At 38.6% G+C, this 19,842-nt stretch overlaps 1 protein-coding gene across 3 annotated transcripts in view; it reads right to left on the bottom strand.

Annotated features, from left to right (window-relative positions):
- Positions 1-19,842, bottom strand: part of CRIM1 (cysteine rich transmembrane BMP regulator 1) — a 202,181-nt gene that overhangs the window by 43,479 nt on the left and 138,860 nt on the right. For all 3 annotated transcript variants that reach the window (XM_075412684.1, XM_075412685.1, XM_075412686.1), the window contains one exon: positions 16,271-16,468. In XM_075412684.1, the coding sequence (XP_075268799.1) occupies positions 16,271-16,468 (198 nt within the window). The remainder of the gene's footprint in view (positions 1-16,270; positions 16,469-19,842) is intronic.

The following is a 19,842-nucleotide window of genomic DNA, read 5'->3' as shown; positions in this document are numbered from 1 at the left end:
CTTTTGCACCCATGCCTTCCAGCCAAGTGAAAATTATCCTGTTACGAGAATGAGCTTTTCTGCTTTCATTGTCCTTCACGATTTTCAGCTTTCATAGCTGCTCGCCAGTTCTACTCTTCTCTTCACAACAGTTTATACAGTGGATGAACATTTTTAATCCTTTTTAAATTAGGTCAGCTAAGTACAGATTTTGAAGGGAAAAATTGCATGAAAGACACTACGGTGAAGTTAGACGACTCCAGACTTAACTCAGAGGTCATGGTTCAAATTGCTTACTTTACTAAAAGTTTTAAAGTAATACTCAAATTCTGTTGCTTGTGCAATTTCTGTAGGAAAAGTAGCTATATGCTTTATACGTATATGAAATACCACCAACAACTTTGTTCAAATACAAGCTGGAAATCTGTATAGCGGCATCCATGCCTCTGTAGACCCCTCAAATCTCTTCTAATTTAACTTAAAACTTTCCCATTTTTTTTTTCCTAAGAGTCTAATATAGATTACTAGTTTGGGGGTCACAGGAGAGATTTTATAAATTTCTGTGAATTCTTCATTTCACAGCTGAGAATTTGCACATGTAGTATGGAAGAGTAATCATAATGAGCAATGTATGTTAGAATCCATCGATTCCAAAACTAGACTTCTTTTAACCTCGGTGAACTCTTCCTATTTGCTTTCAAGTTCATTCAGTAAACTATCTGACTAAATCATATTCACATCTAATATTTAACATTTGCAACTTCAACAAACCATTAGTTTAGGAACCAAGAACATATTGGTATATACCAATAATGTCCTACATTCCAGAAACTCCATTAATTAATCTCGTCTCTTTAGGACTCAGAGTATATAAACTAGTTTTGCAAACAGGTTAACTTTTAGCATCTGGTGCCTATTCTGAAAACCTCCTTTCCTACCTCACTCCATTCTCTACCCAAAATACCCCCAACATGCAAAAGCCCCGAACACAAGAGTTACGCTGAAGCTACATTCAGGTTATGGGCCAGCCAGCCCAAGCCCTATGCTTCAAATAACGAAAAAGCCACAGTAATGCTTATACTCACTGGTAGTTAAAACCACCAAAAATCATATGAATAATTAATGGTATCCAAAGCAAAGTTCACAGGCAAGTAACATGAGCTGGAGAACTGAAGGAGACCATAGCTTTACCACCTGACAGAAGAACAGTTAGGTAAACACATGTAGTTAAAAACCCCACAAAAAATCACTGAAAGCTGAGATGCAGGTTAGTTTTCACTGCTCCGCTCAAGTGTAAACTAAAGAGTAACAAGACTGTGTGTCACCCCCTGCCCCCAACACTGAAGTTCACCCCTCAAGATAACTCATTTTATTTGCAGGTATAATTTAAAATCTAGGAAAAAAACCCCAACGGATTATTATATACATTTTTGTGGAGACTTTTCAAAGCTACACTTCTGTGTTTGATCCTCTTGTGTCTTGGACACACTGACACACTTTTTTGCCCCCTTGATACAGCCAGTAATGTGGTATTTCTTAAAAGGGACAAAATTAAACTGCCATTGTATTACGTTGAAAGATTTTTGTTAGTCCTCTATTCATTGTGTTTTATTATTCTGTTACCTCCCACTTTTGTGTCTGCTCTCAGCATCCTCAGTGTTTCCAGACAAGCTTACAAATCTGGTTTTTCTCCCTCCTGTCCCTAAAGGTAAGCCCTGAGATACAATAATTTTATATGCATGCCTGCTTCTCAATGAGCTGCAAGTAGAGGACAAAAGAAATAATTTCATTCCCTACCCCCACATGAGCAAAAATGCAGCCAGGGGAAAAAAAAAGAAAAAAAAAAAATCAGCCCTTTTCACTTCGCTAGACAAGACTCAACAAATAAAGCCAGCTCTGCTCTGCCAGGCTTCTGGCTATTTGAATAGGCAAGCAGCAGCTAAGCTTGCAAAAGCATGTACCACCACATGATCTGAGCTAGGCTTCCACTGCTGCTCTTGGTAGAAATGGCAGAAGAAAGATCCAGTGCACAAATGCACAGACAATGGGTGGGAAAAACGGGTGCTGTTTCTGTCTGTGTGCTTTACCAACAATAAAACTATACCATAGAAAGAAAGTGGGAAGAAGAAAATAAAGAGAAGGGGATTGAGGAGTCTGGATGAAAACAATGGATTTTTTCAACAAAGCACAGATTTTGCTGATGTCAAGTGCTTATATACAAGGTTAAATGCAGATTTCTATTAGAATATCTGGCTTCCATATACTCTCTCTGAGCCTTATATTTTCTATGCTGAATTTTAGTGCAGAGGATTACTAATCTGCCTGCCGTGATACTGATAAAAATCTTTGAATTTATTTTTTACACTGCCATTTACTTAAAAACAACTTCAAAAACTTTGAAATCCACAGTGGATATTTCAGCCACTGGTGATCCATGTCTGACTGGTCCACTGAAAAATACTACCGTATGTGATCAAAACCCTGAATCTTGTTCATCCTAGCTTGAAAATCAAACTGTGCATTTATGGATAAAGAAGGGAAGGTTGTGACATCCAAATAATGCCTACAGCTGGCTTTGTCCTTATAGAGCCTACATTAGCAATACCAACCCAAAAACTGATGTCACAAAAAAAGAGTATTTGACAAGGTGGAATAAGACCATGTTTTCACTAGTACATTTTTACCAAGGATATTTTTGTAATATGAGCAAAACCAATGCTCAGGCCCCTCTTTTCTGCTGCTTTTTGATTTTTGAGGCCTCCTACTTCTCCTGTGAGTGATATGACACAAGCGTATATTACAAAGAGCAGACATTTCCTTCTATTGAAAAAGAAGAGAAAGAAAATGAAAAGTCACCATTGATTGCTGAAGCCCTAGAAAACAAAACAAATCAAAATAAACAAAAAAATCAGAGACAATTTATTGCAGTCTTGTTGACTTCTACTGTTTACCTGAATGCTAAAAATGAGCCACTCACTGAAGATTTCTTTCTTCCTTCTAACTTCAGAGACTTCATTTACATAATTCTTTAATTAATTTTAAAGAGAAGTAAAAAAAACCAAAAAACATCCTCCCTATGGCTGGTACCAGAATGACAAATTATACCCAACTGTCTACCAGACCCGTAGTTCAAAATCTGAAGCCCGGCCATTGCATTCATATCAGAAAACGAAGAGGATTCCACTTAACTGCACTACTGCAAGGCTGCATGAATTAGACTGGATATAAGGAAGAAAATTTTTACAATGAGGGTGGTGAAACACTGGCACAGGTTGCCCGTTGCCCAGAGGTGGTCGAAGCCTCATGCCTGGAAACATTCAAGGCCAGGTTGGACAGGGCTCTGAGCAACCTGATCTGCTTGAAGATGTCCCTGCTCACTGCAAGGGCGGTTAGGCTAGATGTCCTCTAAAGGTCTCTTCTAACCCAAAGCATTCTATGATTCTATGAATTATGAGAGCACCACGCAGTCAGTTTTGGTTTGTATGAAGGACAAGCAGGGCCTGCATCAGCGGCAGCCCAGCCTGCAGGTGCAGGGAAGTGATGCTTCCCCTCCGTTTAGCACTTGCGAGCCCACAGCTGGAGTGGTGTCCAGCTTTGGGCTCCTCAGAAGAAGAGAGACACTCGTACAGCTGAGCAAGCCCAGCACAGGCCACCGAGCTGGTGGGGCACGAGGAGAGGCTGAGGGACCAGGGCTGGGTCAGCCTGGAGAAGGAGGGTGAGGGGAGTTTCCTATTGCCATCTACCACTACCTAACAGGAGGGTAGAAAGATGACAAGGCCTGGCACATCTTGGAGGTGCTCCAGGCTAGGATGAGAGGCAACGAACACAAGTGAGGACATGGAAAGTTAGCAACTTGATAAAAGCTGTTTTGTTCTTTCTTTTAAACCACATGGGTGGTCAAACTATGACGGAATCCTAGAGAGGCTGTGGGATCTTCATCCTTCAAACTACTCAAAACTTAATTGGGACAAGGCCCTGAGATCCTGCTGTCACTGGACCTGCTTTGAGCAGGATGTAGGATTCGAAAATCTTTGGTGGCCCTTTCCAACTTGCATGACTCCATGAATTTCACTTTCCCACAAACTCAGGACACTTCCAGTGAAAGCAGCAATACCCTTGATGGATCCTAATCAGGGAACTGAAATCCAAAGATAAACATATCCATTTCTGATGATTTCTGTATGCTGTTGCCAAGTACTGATTACCTTCCTTCCTTAATAAAAGACATGTTTGCCTAACACCATCTCTGAAATCCCCTTAATGACTTAAAAAGTAGCTTTTTATTCAAGAAGCAAAATTTCTTCCAGGCAGTTACAACAGTAATTCTCTCTGAAGCGTTACTTAGTGACAGCCACAACCACTTTCAATCAGTCTCATTTTTTGTCCTCCTTTAAGTTAATACACAGCCCATGCTTCACCTCTTGTCACGGTATTTTTATTATTATTACCACAGGAAAAAAACTTAAAACAAGCTATTTGCTTTGTTTCATTTGGAATCAGTATTTTAGACCAAAACAGGTTTTGTTTCACATTTCAGTAATACCATGTGAGGGAAATATCTACTCCAGGCTTTTAAAAAATTGGTTTTAAGTAGGGAAGTAACTACTGCATTCTGAGTTTTTATTTCTGCATATTGTGAAATATAACATTGTTAAACACAAATGAATTTAAAAGTAAGGAGGGAACTTCCATTGCTGCTTCTAATCAACTGTTAGAAATCTGGACCATCATGTATCTTAACCTAAAAGTACTAGAAATGCAAGGGGATATGTATTTTACACTACTCAATCATACCAGTTTTTAATTCTACTCGTAAATGCTGCCCTGCCAATACAGAAGGGGAAAAAGCTATCCTTATAATAAAATGACTGTATTTTTCCTTACCATAAAAGTATGACAAAGTATGCATCGAACACCTGGGTTCAGTTACTTTGCTTCAAGCACCGTGGTTACTCCAGCTAAGCAGACACAGGAGGTCTGACTTCTGCTCTTCATCATCTTCACCTGTGCTCCCAGCGCAGCTTGCTCAGTATATTACTATATGCTTGAAAGCTAGTGAATCCTACCAATGCTTGGTGTAAAGTGTCCCAAACCTATCACAATGTTATCTGCAAATGCCATAATAACAAGTGACAAAACAGTGTGGGTTGACACCAGTCCATGTATATATATTCAGCAAAATTAGGCAAACAGAGCTCACTTTGGACCCCGAAGCTGTAAGTGTATTATGTATGTATGCATCCATGCATGCATGTTTTTCTTGCCTTGTTGGATTTTTACATATAAATTTATCTGTATTCATATAAAAACAGCATTTCCAGCCAACTTCACAGTAACAAAGAGCTTTCAATCTGCATCACAGTAACATATTTCTTCATCAAAACTACAAAAGTGCAAGCTCTATAGATATATCACTATGTAGAGGCTGAAAATTATCCTTTGAGATCCTTCTTTGAATACCCAAATGACCATGGATATAATCATTTCCACTGTAAGACTGCAAACTACTGCACAAATACCTATCTTTTACAACTAATTTAGGCACACAGGCCTTAAAACTTCATTGCCAATCAAACAATTTTTACATTGAGAGACATTTAAAAAATATGTCCCTGGAACCCCCCAATTACTATTTTCTTTGTATCTATTCAGCATTTGTATATTGACTATTACTGGCATGTTTAAAAACAGTTTCAGGTGTTTGTGTTCGTAGTTACCATATAACAGAAACACAGCATATTCTAATCAAGATATTTTGAGGAATTATTTGGCGAATATTGCTCATGCAACTGGAAGATAAAGTTGCCAGTGATTTCTTCTCATGTATAAGAAAAACATTTGGGAAAAAAAAAAAGAAAAAAAACCATGCAAAAAAGCATTTGTACTTTTGAAAGGCTAAATTACAGCCAAGATAACTTCAACATACAAGTTCACACCAACAGTAACACGTGAACTTTTCAAACACATCAAACTAACTGTTATGCAGCGCAGTGAAGCCACCAGGCCTACAAATAATCCTAAATTTAAATGTGCAGACTGTGCAGTCATAACTGTAGAACGAGAAATGGGACTGTGTGGTTCACTGCTCAGTGCTACAGCTCCCTCACCTCCTCTTTCATATTCCCATCTCGGTAGTGTGAACCAGTCTATAGTTTAGCTAAAGACAGCCAGATAAATAGATTAATTCCTTGTGCACATTATTAAAAGGGCTGAAGCATGGAAACACCTTTTCAGTGTATAGCACAGGGATGCTGTGAGTACTACTGTGTATGTTCTACCCACCTTTATAGCAGCAATACTGATCACAAAAAAAACCCTTTTCAACATAAATGGGAAAACAAATAAAATAATTCCAAATTCTACCCAATGATATTTCCAATACTTTTAACAATAATTAACTATGGGTTTTTTTTTGGTGTTGTTGTGGTTTGAGGTTTAGGGCTTTTTTTTTTTTTTAGGAGGGACAAAAATAAGAAACTTTCTATAAAGGTCTTATCGAGCTCAGCCACAAATTCCAAAAATAACTCTATGAAGCTTGTACATTTAATTTACAACTATTTTTAATCCCAGAGAGATCAACTCATATAAAATACCAGTGCATTTAGATTCTGCAGTGCTTGGTCTTGGGATATTTGAAGAAAGTGTTAGCCATGTATAAAGAATAAGCTCAACAGAAGAGGATTCTAGAAAACTCAACATCTCATCAAGAGCATGAAATGAAAACCTCTTCTGGGGGAGGAAGGAAAAATGAGTCAAAATCATGTTCCAAACACAGAGAAAGACCTCTAACTTCAGTAATAAAGAACATGCCTGTTCCCCTTTGGGGAAAGTGTAATAGCTCCCTCTCCTGTAGTATTTCATAACACAAACTACCTCTAAAAGGATCAAGATGTTCTGATCCTACGAACCCAGCACCGAGTTCAAGAAATGTATCATCAGTGTGTTCAAGCTTTTACTATAAAAATTAAGAAAAAAAAATGAACAGTAGTCTAACTTTTTACCTAACGCTTTACGTGATAACTGGCTAAAAACTGGTCCTGAAGGGTGTGCTGCTCAACAGCCTTTCCTTCGAGTCTGCATACTTGATTGAATTTTGTCTGCTGTCCAAAAAAGTTCACTGCAGCCTACTAAGAAGCAGCATGTGTGTTTACTTAAGCTTCCTGTAAAAACATTCATATCATTCCAAGAGTGACTAAATGTTTTCCATCCTCATAGTTTGCATTCCAAACTTCCCCGCCCCTTAAGTTCATTACATGAAAAATATCAGTCCTAAGTCCTGGGCAAGAGAATTTCCTTCCTGGGTTTGAAATAACTAACGTCTTGCAGGAACTTTTTTTCCCACCATTTAGCTATCTGTGTTAACCGTCAGAGTTCAGCAATTCTGCATCATGTAACTATTTATAAAATGTATGCAAGGACTTAAGATACCGTAATTTTCTCATGTCACAAACAACTCTGAAAATATATTCACTAATGCTTCCAAACACATACTTCAGTTTGGCAGACTTTTATTTCATATTTTATTCATACTGTTGACATGGAACTACTTAGATACATATTTTTCCTCAAAAATAACTATCATAACCCAAGATTATTTTTGTTGTTGCAAACTGAATAAGCTTCCTGTGAACCAAAGCTGCGTGGGGGGGGGGGGGGGTGGTGTCGGTCCTTTTTGGCAGTGACGCAATCAAAATGCTCACAAACTTTCCACTCCCAGTATGCGTAGTTAAAAGCTTTCATCTGCTGTAATCAGTTCTTCCAGTTTTCAGTTTAATAGGCATGTATACCCTTCACATGTGCTTTAATGCTTTTTGACAATTTTAGGTCGAGTGGCACTAAGACGTAACCACCTTTAATTTATTAAAGCAGAATCAATTAAGCCTGCCGATCAAGAAACGTCCAAACAGGTAAGGCCATCAGTTATTACTAGGTGAAGATACATCAAATCCACTAAATTAGAGCATAACTGGGGCAAATCCATGAATGCTATAGGCACTGAAAAGAACTAATTACAGGATCCGTGAGGTTCTTTGTAAGGGAGCCATCCTCAGCTGCGCTAACATAGTCATTAGGATTCTTTGGTTATTTATCCTTTCAGTAGTCTTCCACTGAACTTAACGATGAATCACTGAAAACCAGTAAAAATTATTTTATACTACTATAGTCTTCCTGATTTTCTTCAATTCGGAGAGACTTTCACTGGCAGTAGGTTTCCTCATACCCTGGATCGTGTGGTTCAACTGCCTCTGTTGCCTTGTCTAAAACCACTATACTAAATCATGATCTGGCCAATGCAAGCCCAGTTCTCTACAGCATGGCGTTTGCATCCCTTAATTGACTTTGATGAAAAGGCGGGTTGAGAACTGCAGTGCTGCTGCTGAACAATGACTTCTACTTCACGCTCTAAGGAGATCTCTGGGCCCAAACCCTGCGCCGGTGAACACTGCTCACCACCACTGACTTCATCCTGAATGAATCAAGTTTCTTTTCACCGGACTCTGTCGCCTGTTTTTACTTAATGAAGTGTTGGACACGCTAAAGGAACTGCACTGAATTAAATCTCAGCTAGAGTTTGGAGCCCTTTATTGATGAAAATGTTAATTTCTTTTTGTGAAGATAAAGTGTCAACTGTAATGACAGCAAAGTAATGCAGGCCTTATTCCTGAAAATCCTCTGAGGGGATTTTGTTTAAAACTTAATTTCTCATTCACAGCTTATGCTGGCACCCTGCCACCTGTACCTGAGGACTCTCACGCAGAAGGCCGTACTGCGAGATAACCAATTACTGCCTATCAGAGGACTGGGTTGCAGCTTTCCCCATGAACAGCCTGAGCCTCTGGGAGATGCAAGGGAACAGAAGAGACCTTAGACTTCCCTAAGAGACATTTTTGGCATCAGTGCCGTTTCTGAGCACTTGTATTTATTACCTTGTTAAAAAAAACCTTTTTTTTTTTTTACATTTTTTTAAAAGAAAAAAATCAGGTATTTTCATACTATCCTACCCAGTATTTACTTACTCTGAACACAACTATTATTCCAATTTGCAGCTGGCTGTCCACAAATGCAGATGGCCTGAGGGAAATATGGTTATTTCTGTCACTGTAGCTTGTTTGGTATTATTGATGTGCTATTATATACTGATACTAAATAGCCATTTTAAGCTCCAGTATTTACTATTTTTGGGGGTAAAATTAATTAAAAATGGAATTGCCACTGAAACGACACCCATTTTATTTAGTAAATAAACAACTGTTAGCCCAACAGAGAAGCAAGCAGCTCTGTAAGCAGCAGTACTAACAGCAGCCTGACTGGAAATGGATGTGGTTTCCTTCAACGGGACAGTACACAGACCAGCTCCTGGGAAGAACCTCTGAGCCTAAAGAAGTGTGTGAGTGCATATGGAAATTTTGCAGTCCCTTATGGCCCTTGAAAATCACTTTCTGCCCTCCAGACCTAGCTGTCTGTTTCCATTAAATCTGCAGCCATGGGCTCTCTTTGACACTTCCTCGTGCTGCAGGAAGCCATTGGCCCTGACACTGTGGGGAAAGCACAGAGGGCACGTGGGATTACCTAAGCCTTGGCTCTTAATGAAGACAGTCTAGAAAACAAAGAAAGAAAAAACAGACTAAATAGATAATAGATTAAACAAACAAAGGCAAATCCCAAAGGACCAATATAATTACAGCAGCTATAGAAGCATCCACCACAAGCTTAAAAATAATTCTTTTTGTTGGATCCACAGAATGTGATGGGCCTGCTTTTCCCAGCTCTCACTAGCGAAAGGAGGTGCCTGCCTAGAAAAGCTGTAGACTAAAGAGCTTGAGTTTGGGGACAGGCTGATGAAGGAAGATCCTCTCCTCCACACTACACTGTCTCAGTGCTCCTCTGTCTCTAGCCTCATGCCTTGGCGGTGACTCTTCATTTCTGCCTCCCTCCTCAACTCAGACACACTCACCTCAAATTAGCCAGCTCCCTGTTCATACCACGTGTTTTTATCTATATGGTCCTTGCACCAGCACAACCCACAGGCATTGCTGTGTCGGAAAACTGGCAAGAAGTGACAGGGGTGGATATCCTGTAAGAAGAAGTCTTCCCAAAAGGGCTCCGATCACTTTGATGTTTACTTTAAAAAGCCCAGCAGCTATATATTTGTGAGCCACAGCCTTCACTTGCATAAATACCAAAAACTACACGTGAATTACTATTAGTGCTTTCAGTTATGTATGCAATTTCCTGAGTGAACCTCCTTTCCCTGAGGCTGAAAATACAAACTGCGGTGCCCTGAATGCAAAAAAGACAATCTTAGTCACGGCACATCACAGGAGGAGGTCTGTTTTCCTCAACAACTTTCTGCTTTCCTCTGAAACACATCTTCCCTATTGCAATTCAATTCCATTCTTTTTCGTCCTATCTTTTTCTTTGCAACAACCTTTTAGGCACTTGAAGAGTGGTATCTTCTTATTCCAACTGCATCATTTTCTCTTTAAGTTAAACCAACCCAATTTATTCACTATCTTCCTAGGACGTGTTTTGCAAAGCTTGGACTGTGCTCATCGCTCTCCTTCTGACTCTTTCCCGCACCTGCCCGCACCTCTTTCAGAGGAACAATATCCAGACAAGGACCAACAGCCTTCTACGTCAGCTAGGAACATACCCAGAGAGATCAAAAAGGATTACTTCACATCTTGCAAACTGTACTCTTGATCGTAATTTCAGCATGGTGTTTGTCTTCTCAAGGCTCTGTTAACCCACGTTCAACTTTTTCTTTCCTTCTAATCACCAGACTTCTCCCAGAGAACGGCTATTTAACTGTTACTCTGGTTCAGGACTCACGAAGAATATCCTCCAAGTGTAGCGCATTGTATTTTCCCTTGTCGAATTTGGTCAGCATTTTCCTGCCAACTCCTTGCTTTAAAACAAGTGCACAAATTCATACTCTGCTCTCCAAGATGCTGGCTGCCCTCTTAAGCTTTGCAGATAAAATAAATTTAGCTTTGATCTGAGCTACTGAAAACATCAAACAGAGGTTGACCCAGCACAGATACCAGTGGACACCAACTACAACGCAACTCAAGGAAGGTTGCCCACAGATTCGAAGAGTAAATCCATATACAAACCCATCGTATTGGAGCGCTACACCCATACATACCCCTGTCCTCCATGCACCTGCCTCATGTTCCTCCCCACCAATCTGCCCTGGGACCTCCAGCACAAAGCACCTCGAGGACCTCACTCACCCTCCCCCTTCCACCAGCAGCACTGACGGACAAGATTCAAGTATGGAAGGAGTGAGGGGAGCTGAACAGTTACCCTTTTATCCAAGTCCAGCAAACCCCAGGCAAGCACTCAGAAATTTGAAACCAATTTGGCTGTCCAGCCAACACTGGAACGTGTATCCTGCGGGCTACACACTCACACACAGAGGATACGCGCTACGGATACGTACACAGCAGCGCGTGAAGAAGCATTAAAAAAGGTTGACTGTAGAAAACTGATACAAATCCATTCTGTATGGTAATATTACATATCACAACTGCTACTTCTTGATCTCCAATTTAGAAAGCTGTGAATAGCCACTTCTGCTTATCTTCAGTCTCTACAATCTCCAGTTTTCTCACTGCTGTAGCAAGAACATCAGGATTTTCTTCATGGGGCAGTGGGAATATTCTACTTCAGTCTGAATTTACTGTGTTCATAGGCTGAATGCATTTGCGTGCTGACATACCGTGCTGATATTTCAAGAACCTGTGCTCAACAAATTCCTACTACATTATATTTGATTCTCTGACTGCAACATCTTTTGAAAATGTAATCCAAGAACAATTTTATCCCTATGTAGCTGCAGGAATGTAAACTTATCTATGGGAACAGTTATTTCTTTTCATTGAAATTGATTATAAAACAGCCAGGAAATAACTGAATTGGCAGAATTGTAAGTGCAGCAGCATTTGGACCGAAGACAGAGCAGGGAAAGTCAGAAGTGACTAATGCTAATAACCATTTACTCTGGATGAGCTGCAGCCAGGCCAGATCCAAAGGCAGCTGTGATTGGAATTTGTCCATCAGTCTCATGTCTCACAAACCACTCTATCCTTCAACACTCAAAACAAAATAAATGATAGAAACATCTTTGACTAAATATTTTGTTTCACATACTGAAGAGCTGATATCTGACATATTTAAAGTAAGTTCACAGAATTGAAGCTGGCTGCTGGCAAGCTGGATCTTTTTTACATGTAAACAGAAGTCTGACGAGAAATAAACACATGCTTAAAAAAATAGTGATAAGCATATAAAGTCTCTGCCTTATTATTCTTGATCTCATGCCTATTTTTAAGTGGAAGTATGGGCTTGAATTGGTCCAGCAGCAACTGAATTGACAAAAAAAAAAGTTTTCGTTATGCATCAGTCTTCTTCCTGCTTTAGAGCTGAAGCATAATTCAGGCTCTAGAAGAAAAATAATTGTTTCCTACATTCTGCACTAGCCCCCCACAAAGTGAATAGTTCTTGCAAAAAGTAAGAGCCATAGCTTAATTAAGAAATGTAACATTATTTTACACTATTATTTTAAACCGATCTACAACAAGAATATTATTTCACTAGGGTATATTGTCTATGGATGGAACGTCTTGCAGCGTGAGTTGAGATGTGAGAGAGAACTGGCAGCATTCAAAAGAAAAGGGTAAAATAGGGTATGTTTATCCTTGCAATCACTAGTAAACCACTATCTCAAAATCTTCTGCTAAGTTTACATTAATTTTGTCCATTTATTGAATGTTTCTCCCTTGAATCTCTTTCTTGAATAACTTGCACAGTTGAAAATATGATACTATATAATGTCAGTGATCCCAGAATTTAGCTCACACTATATATGGATTTCGGTTTTCTGTGCTGAACAGTAGGAAATAAGAGATGCAGATGGATGTGAAAAAAGGAGAACAGACTGTAGAGCACAGGACAGCAGGCTTAAGCTATTAATGCAATGTTAGTAACGTTTGAGCTTCCGTTCAGTCAACACTTCTGCTCGTACGCTAAACTGCAAAATTAAGGTTAAGCTACTGATACGCAGATTTAATGGGGCAGTATGCAGAAAAGAATCATATGGCTGACACTGAAGGTTTTTAACTCCTCTTCAGAAAAACTGTGCCTGGAATGTATTTTATTGCTTGTAGATCTTCACTAAACGTATTGCACATCTTTTTCATTAGTAACATTAAAGTCAAGGGATTGATTTGTCAGCCAACTTTCTACCCAGGACATTCTTCTCCCCCGATCCCACCAATTGCGCAGGTCACTGATGATGCAGTGAGTATTGGGAGCAGAACCTCAGCAACAGAAATGGAGGGAAATGAGTGAGCAGCTGGTTTAAAAGGGGAGGGAGCACCGACCCATGTAGCCTACCTGGCTAAGTGAACAGAGATGTCAGCTGGCTGGATGAGGACAGAAACAAAACCACATTTCAGATAGGACCATGTTGTCATTAAAACTATATGACCACAATTCAGGACAGCAAGATGTGCAAAGGAAGCACTCTTTTTAAGGCCTGTCTTCCCAAGGCATAGTTACTTCCCCTGTTCAGTCCTACTACAAGGAGAAAACCAGAGAACAGAAATCTAAAGAAGCCCCTTGCCTAGCGGGTTGGAAGGCAACAGCCGTATTGCAAAGAAAGCAGACAGTACTTTTCACTACCCATGCATCAAACCGAAACACTATCAGTCTCAGATTTAAGGCTTAAGACACATGATGCTATCTTGCCTCAGAGATGGGCCATAAGTCTATGGCTAACACAAAAGTCCCTGCTGTCATGAGCTCAAACATTTCGTTTTTTTCCAAAATAATTTAAAAATACACAGTATGCAGACAACTAATGTCTAACAATTTTTTCACAACGTACTGGGATTTTCTTAATGTGAGCTTTCAAAGAAAAAAGTTAACAGATTCAGAAAGACACACAGGTCTCCATAATTAACAAACTTCCAATCTGGTAACACCTTGATCTCTAATATATGTAAATATTTTTATGTGGGCTGCTAATCACAAGGCATAACAGCCTTGAGCTTGTTTGCTGCCCCAAAGCATAACTTCAAGAAGTTTACTAGTACCCTTGACTGGTTCATTTCTCAGGGATTTTTTGATTTATTATTATTGCAAGACAAGTTGTTAAGTCTCAGATGCTGAGTAATTTCTCATAGAGTCATCGACGCCGAGTAATTTCTCATTAAGTCATCCGAAGTTGCTTCTTGCAAACTTGATTTTTTTTATCTTGGGTTCTAGCATTTGAAGTCACTACTGAGTTTTAACAGTTCAGATTTTTGGTCCTTGAAATATTTTCAGATCTGAATTCCTGAAATTAAATAACTGGGCAATGTGTTGGGGTTTTTTGCTGTTGGGGAGGGAAGGGAAGAAAAAAGAGAGGATTCAAGTGTTTTCAGGTACCCTCTGACCACCATTATCTGACTATGCTCAAATCCCCTCCTACCATGAACTAAAACTATTTCTACTAATTGCTGGTTCCATCCTTTATGTGATTTCATTATCCCTTGATTGTTTACTTGGCAGCATGTGCTATCAAAGAAACACTAAGTCAAAGCTTAAAATTTAGGAAGTCGCTCAAAATACCATTCAGTATTACTCTCCTCCAGATGACACACTCAAAACCAGGTAACTACAATTAAGTGTACATCATGAAAGAGCTAACTTGACATACAAAATAACAAGTCAGATTATTTTCTGAGAAAATATAATCAAGATGACACAAGAATCCCATTTAAATATTGATTTCATGGTGCTATTGTGTCAGTCTTGATCTATTTGACATAATTTTTACCCAAAGTATAAGTTAACACCCCACCATCACCACCACCAACAAAACAACTCTTATGGACTCCAGCAGTTGCTAATTACTTCTGGCTCTACCCTATGTTTGCTTCCTGTGGCTCATCATCATTATCTCATTATCAGTCTGATATAGACAAGCATTTAATCCACTTATCTCTCATCCATTTTCTCCAATCTGGAACAGGACAACAGAGACATTTGTCTATTCTTTTCCCATTGGAGAAAAAAAACCCTCAACATATTGAAAATACTTCCATCAGCCTCTCTCTCTGTAGTGCCTTCCCAAGCTCGCTCACATACACGCCAAGTAATGAGGGGTGACAGCACCCGTGATGGTGACTCTGTGACATCCATCATGGGGGGATCACCGGGGTTTAAAAGCAGTTAACCTGTTTCCTTATCGTAAAATTAATTCAGTGCAAGCAGCAATTCTACACTTCACCGGCAGCTTTTATACATTATCAGACACCTTCTTCATATCTTGTGATATGAATTTTGGAATGAAAGGATACCTGTAAGAAAACTTTATGGTCTTCAGATTTATCCTGAAAAGTAAGTAACCCGGTGAACTAGGATGGATCCTGCAACCCAAGAAGGGCCCCGAGACACATGCAGTTATATGAAATACATTTTGTACTATCAGAGACGGAACAGGAAAATCATAAGTGCTAGCTCACTGAGCACCCACAAGTATTTGTACACTGTGAAGATGGCTCTGGAGACAGGTCTAGATTGACCATTTCTAAACTTCGCAATCCAGTATTTTTCACGATGAACAACTACTCCATAAAAAGAAACTCTGAACATACACACATATATACATTTTTTCTTTTTAAACATCTCAGTTTGCAAATCTTCACATTTCCATTGCCAGGCTGGGTAAGTATTAATCATGTAGTTAAGTTAAAAACTCAGTCATCTATACAAGATGTATGTATTTCCACAAGGTAATGAAAATTGCATTTTAAACCCTAAAAATTCATCTATCTCCCAGATAATATCATACTTTTTAAGTTTCACTGAAATAATTGTGTCCAATATCAAACTATAATGTGCAAAGAGATTTGACTTGTAACTGCATGACAACAATGAATAAAAAATCAGGAATAATCCAATTATCAGTAACACCAGCTGATGAACACTTTGTACTTCTAACTTCTCCTATATTTATAAATAAACTTTAAGTAAAACTAAGAGTAAAATTAGTGAACAATGCTGATCTTAAATGATCTCTTACTATACTCTTTCGGGCCAAAAAAGTATCAGGCATTGCCACATGCAGGTGTGGTTAAATCATGCTTATTTTTTCCGCCCTCACTAGTTTATTCCGTCACAGGCAATGCTGTACCAGCTACTTCAACCAATCCTCCAGAATTTTGAATTAAACCAGGCACTGACAGGTGAGCAGCAGCGATGACAGACCGAAGCATAAGAAAGGACATCACGCTCTCACCTTCGCACACCGGGCAGCACTCCCCGGGGACTTTAACCGGATTGAGACAGCTCTGCCCGCAGGCCGTCGCGACGCAGTGCGGATCTCCATTGATGCACTGGCAGAACGTGCAGTCGTCCTCGCGCCAGCGGTCTCCGTGAGCTTGGATCTGACCGTTGGCATAGCAGCCAGCAGGGTTATTTACTGGATAAACTGGGTCTGAAATGAGAGCAGTTGCAAGAGAACAAGAAATTTTATCTTCCCTTTTACACTTAAACTTTACATACGAATAACTGCAATACCGTGACTTCACATTACCTAGAAAGGGTAAAGTGCAGCCACTATCAAACACTGAAAGAACCTCACTGTGGTAAAATAGGATAAGTAACCACTTAGCTATTTTAATATTGAAATCTACTGTTGAAAAAGTGAAGTCCACTTACACTGAACATTCACAATTTCAGTGTTCTATTTTTACCTGTTTCAACAGGTAACAATGTAACAATCACGAGGCTTAATTTTTTGATTTTCAGATTTTGTTCTTCAGAACAAAATGGAAATTAGATCTATTTTTTGTACCAACTTCATAAATTCTGAGGAAAACTGAAAACACCTCAATGAACCATTGGAATGACTTGTGTAAGCATTGCAGCGCTATTTTCTAGTGTAAGCAAAGATGAGACCTCTGGCACGCTTCCTGCTGGAACAAGGAGACTGCCTTCAGCTCCACCTCATCACAGGTTTGGAGATATACTAGTTTTCCTGAACAGATTATCTGGCTCAGTTTTCAATTTCATTTCAGTTGAAGTTTCTTCCCCTTAAAAGCCACCAGACCCATTTACCTGCTAGCAATCAAATGAAGACTTGAGTAATTAAATAACAGAATTTTGGGGGACAAACTTTATGAAAGATGTCTCCTCAAGTTTCATGCAAATAAATAATGCAACTCTGTATATGCTAATTCATGACTTGAAATAAAAGCAGCTTTTACTCCTCCGAAATAACGTTTTACTCTTCAGAATTGTGGTAAGTGACACTAATATTAATAGTCAAAAAATATACATGATATGAATGAACGCAGCTTATCACAGTGGCTAATAAAAAGAAAACTGTTAGACTCAAAAATTAAATATCTGAGAATGTACATTAATTAGGTCAAGTTTTCAAAGCAAGCAATAATACAAATTACATATTAAAACATATTAAGCAATAACATAAATTATATATTAAAATATATTAAAAACAATAAATACAACTAAAAGCATTGTTTTTAGCAGACATCAGACAAGCATATTTACCCATAAGTCAATTTTCAAAAAGTGTTAAGTTTGAAGGACTTGGGAGAAAAGAGATGTCCTATCCAAAGGAAAAAAAAAAAAGACTGAATGAAACTTGGAATATTTCTCTGCAGTTTCATCACTCCCCTTTGGAAGGAAGGCAATGCATATTAAGTGTAGATAAAACCAGTAGCAGTGCTCAGAGCTGTTGTCTCATGATAAGCCACTGTACCACTTTCTGACCGTGCCAAACTCTGAACATTCAGAGTGAAACTGCACAGCTTCTAGCTCTAGCTGGCATTCACTCCCATCCTGAATTTTAGTGGTAATCCCAATCTTAGCAAAATGGGTGAAGACAATATAAAAACTAAGTGTTTGGGAAAACAGGATATTTTAAAATTAAAATGTTTCCTAATGTCTTAACTTTGCAGCTTTTATGTTTTAGAATTATCTTGCTCTCTAATTAACTATTTTGACCTAGGCAAAAACAAAACTATACACAAAAAAATGTAGTGAATTTTATCATTCAATTTATGTATGGGATTATGATTGACATAGGAATACAGAGAAAGAACAAAACAGCCTTATAAGACTTGTGTTATTTGCAGTAGTCTTTTATGTGAGTCAAAGCATGAAGTTCCTGGTACCCTTAAAAGGTCAGTAGTGTTCAAAGCTATAAATTGAGCCCAACAAATTACATTTCCTGATGCTGAGGTATCCTACAGGACTTTGAGAAAGAGTTCTTCCTGGAGCAAAGGCAAGCAAGTCTTGTGCCTGTACTACACAATGAATATGAGATTTACCATTTGCCATTTTAAAATTCTTGCAGAAAAGAAGCACGCACTGTATTTCTTTATATTTCTATCATCAAGAAAACATTAGCAGGAAACAATTAGTCACCTTGAAAATCAGTCATGAAATAACCAAACAGAAAGAGAGCAGGCAGAAAAAAAAAAGCCACCTCTTCACCAACCAGAAAAGCATGAATGGGCAGTCTGTGAAGTTATACATTCCGCCCATTTGAAAGACATACCTTTAATCAATTTAGGTGTCACTTAACCTAATACGAGTTATCAAGAAAGGATGAGAGCTTTCTTTTTTCTTTTTAAGTGTTTAGAGGAACTGGAAAAATTATAATATGTTAATGGAGCCAGTTGTCTAGCCTCACCTGAAAGAATTCCACCAAATCAAAAGGGATTTATAGTAAAAAGCAACATATATGTTACTATCCAGTCATTCAAAAGTCAGAAATCAGAATTCCTTGATTTAGTGCCACAAGCCCTATCAGAAAAGAATGCAACAGAAACAGGCAAACCAAACAGCACTGGATGATGTGATGAAGGACCCTGTAACTTGGCATCTGAGTCAGCTGAGCAGCAATTAAATCACAGCCATTACTTCAAAAAGAAGATTGTACTCAATAATTATAAATCATTAGCCATTTTACTCTATCTACTGAGGACCTGTCTAAAGAAGAAATTTCCATTGCAGGCCTAATACACACTAACTCATCAAACTCAAAATGAAACGTTAACAGGTTTTCTTGATAGTCTGATTCAAAGGTTGCAAAAATGGAGAAATCAACTTTTAACATTATATGATGAAATAGCAGACAATTTATTGTAAATCATAAGAGAGCTAAATATTTAAATCACCAAAGAGGATGAAGAACATCTCTAGAACTCTTAGTCCAATGTGGAAAATGAGCACCCACATCTGAGTATGAGAGCTGGTATAGAGAGCCCAGATATAGCAGATACATAGATACATTGTTTAGTATCTCTATACGTTGTCATAATGATTTCATAATGCCTAATCCCAGAATATTCACATATGTGAAAAAGAGTAATTATAGGAGAAAACTACAGATGTCACATATTCTACAAAGTCAGCAGCTCATACAGCAATCTCTTCAGGAGCGGATCTGCACTTACTAGGGAAGGGTTTCACCACATCAGACATGCCTTCTCTCAACTTTTTCAATCTGTCACTAAATGACGGTATAGCACCAAATCTTTTTTTTATGCACAGCTTGAAGGCTCTGAAAAGCATAGGCACAATTGTACCAGGGAAGAATAAAAAAGTCTAGCATCCTTCCTCCAACTATAGTCAACAAGGAATGTCTAGACCAGGTCTTAAACATAGGACAAATGTGGACTGGTATCTCTTTGGAATACTTAAGCCTACAGCATTTGTGTTTCAGCTTATCTACGTATAAGCACCATGTATCAATCTATCTGATATGAACTGATATACTAAATTACATAAAAATACAAATACTCTTTAAAGAATGACTTCCTACTTCATTATCTTGAT

The sequence above is a fragment of the Opisthocomus hoazin genome, chromosome 2, assembly GCF_030867145.1.
Source record: "Opisthocomus hoazin isolate bOpiHoa1 chromosome 2, bOpiHoa1.hap1, whole genome shotgun sequence".
NCBI lineage: Eukaryota > Metazoa > Chordata > Aves > Opisthocomiformes > Opisthocomidae > Opisthocomus > Opisthocomus hoazin.
The sequence above is the reverse complement of the archived record's forward strand: the minus strand, read 5'-3'. Positions and strand labels throughout refer to the sequence as shown.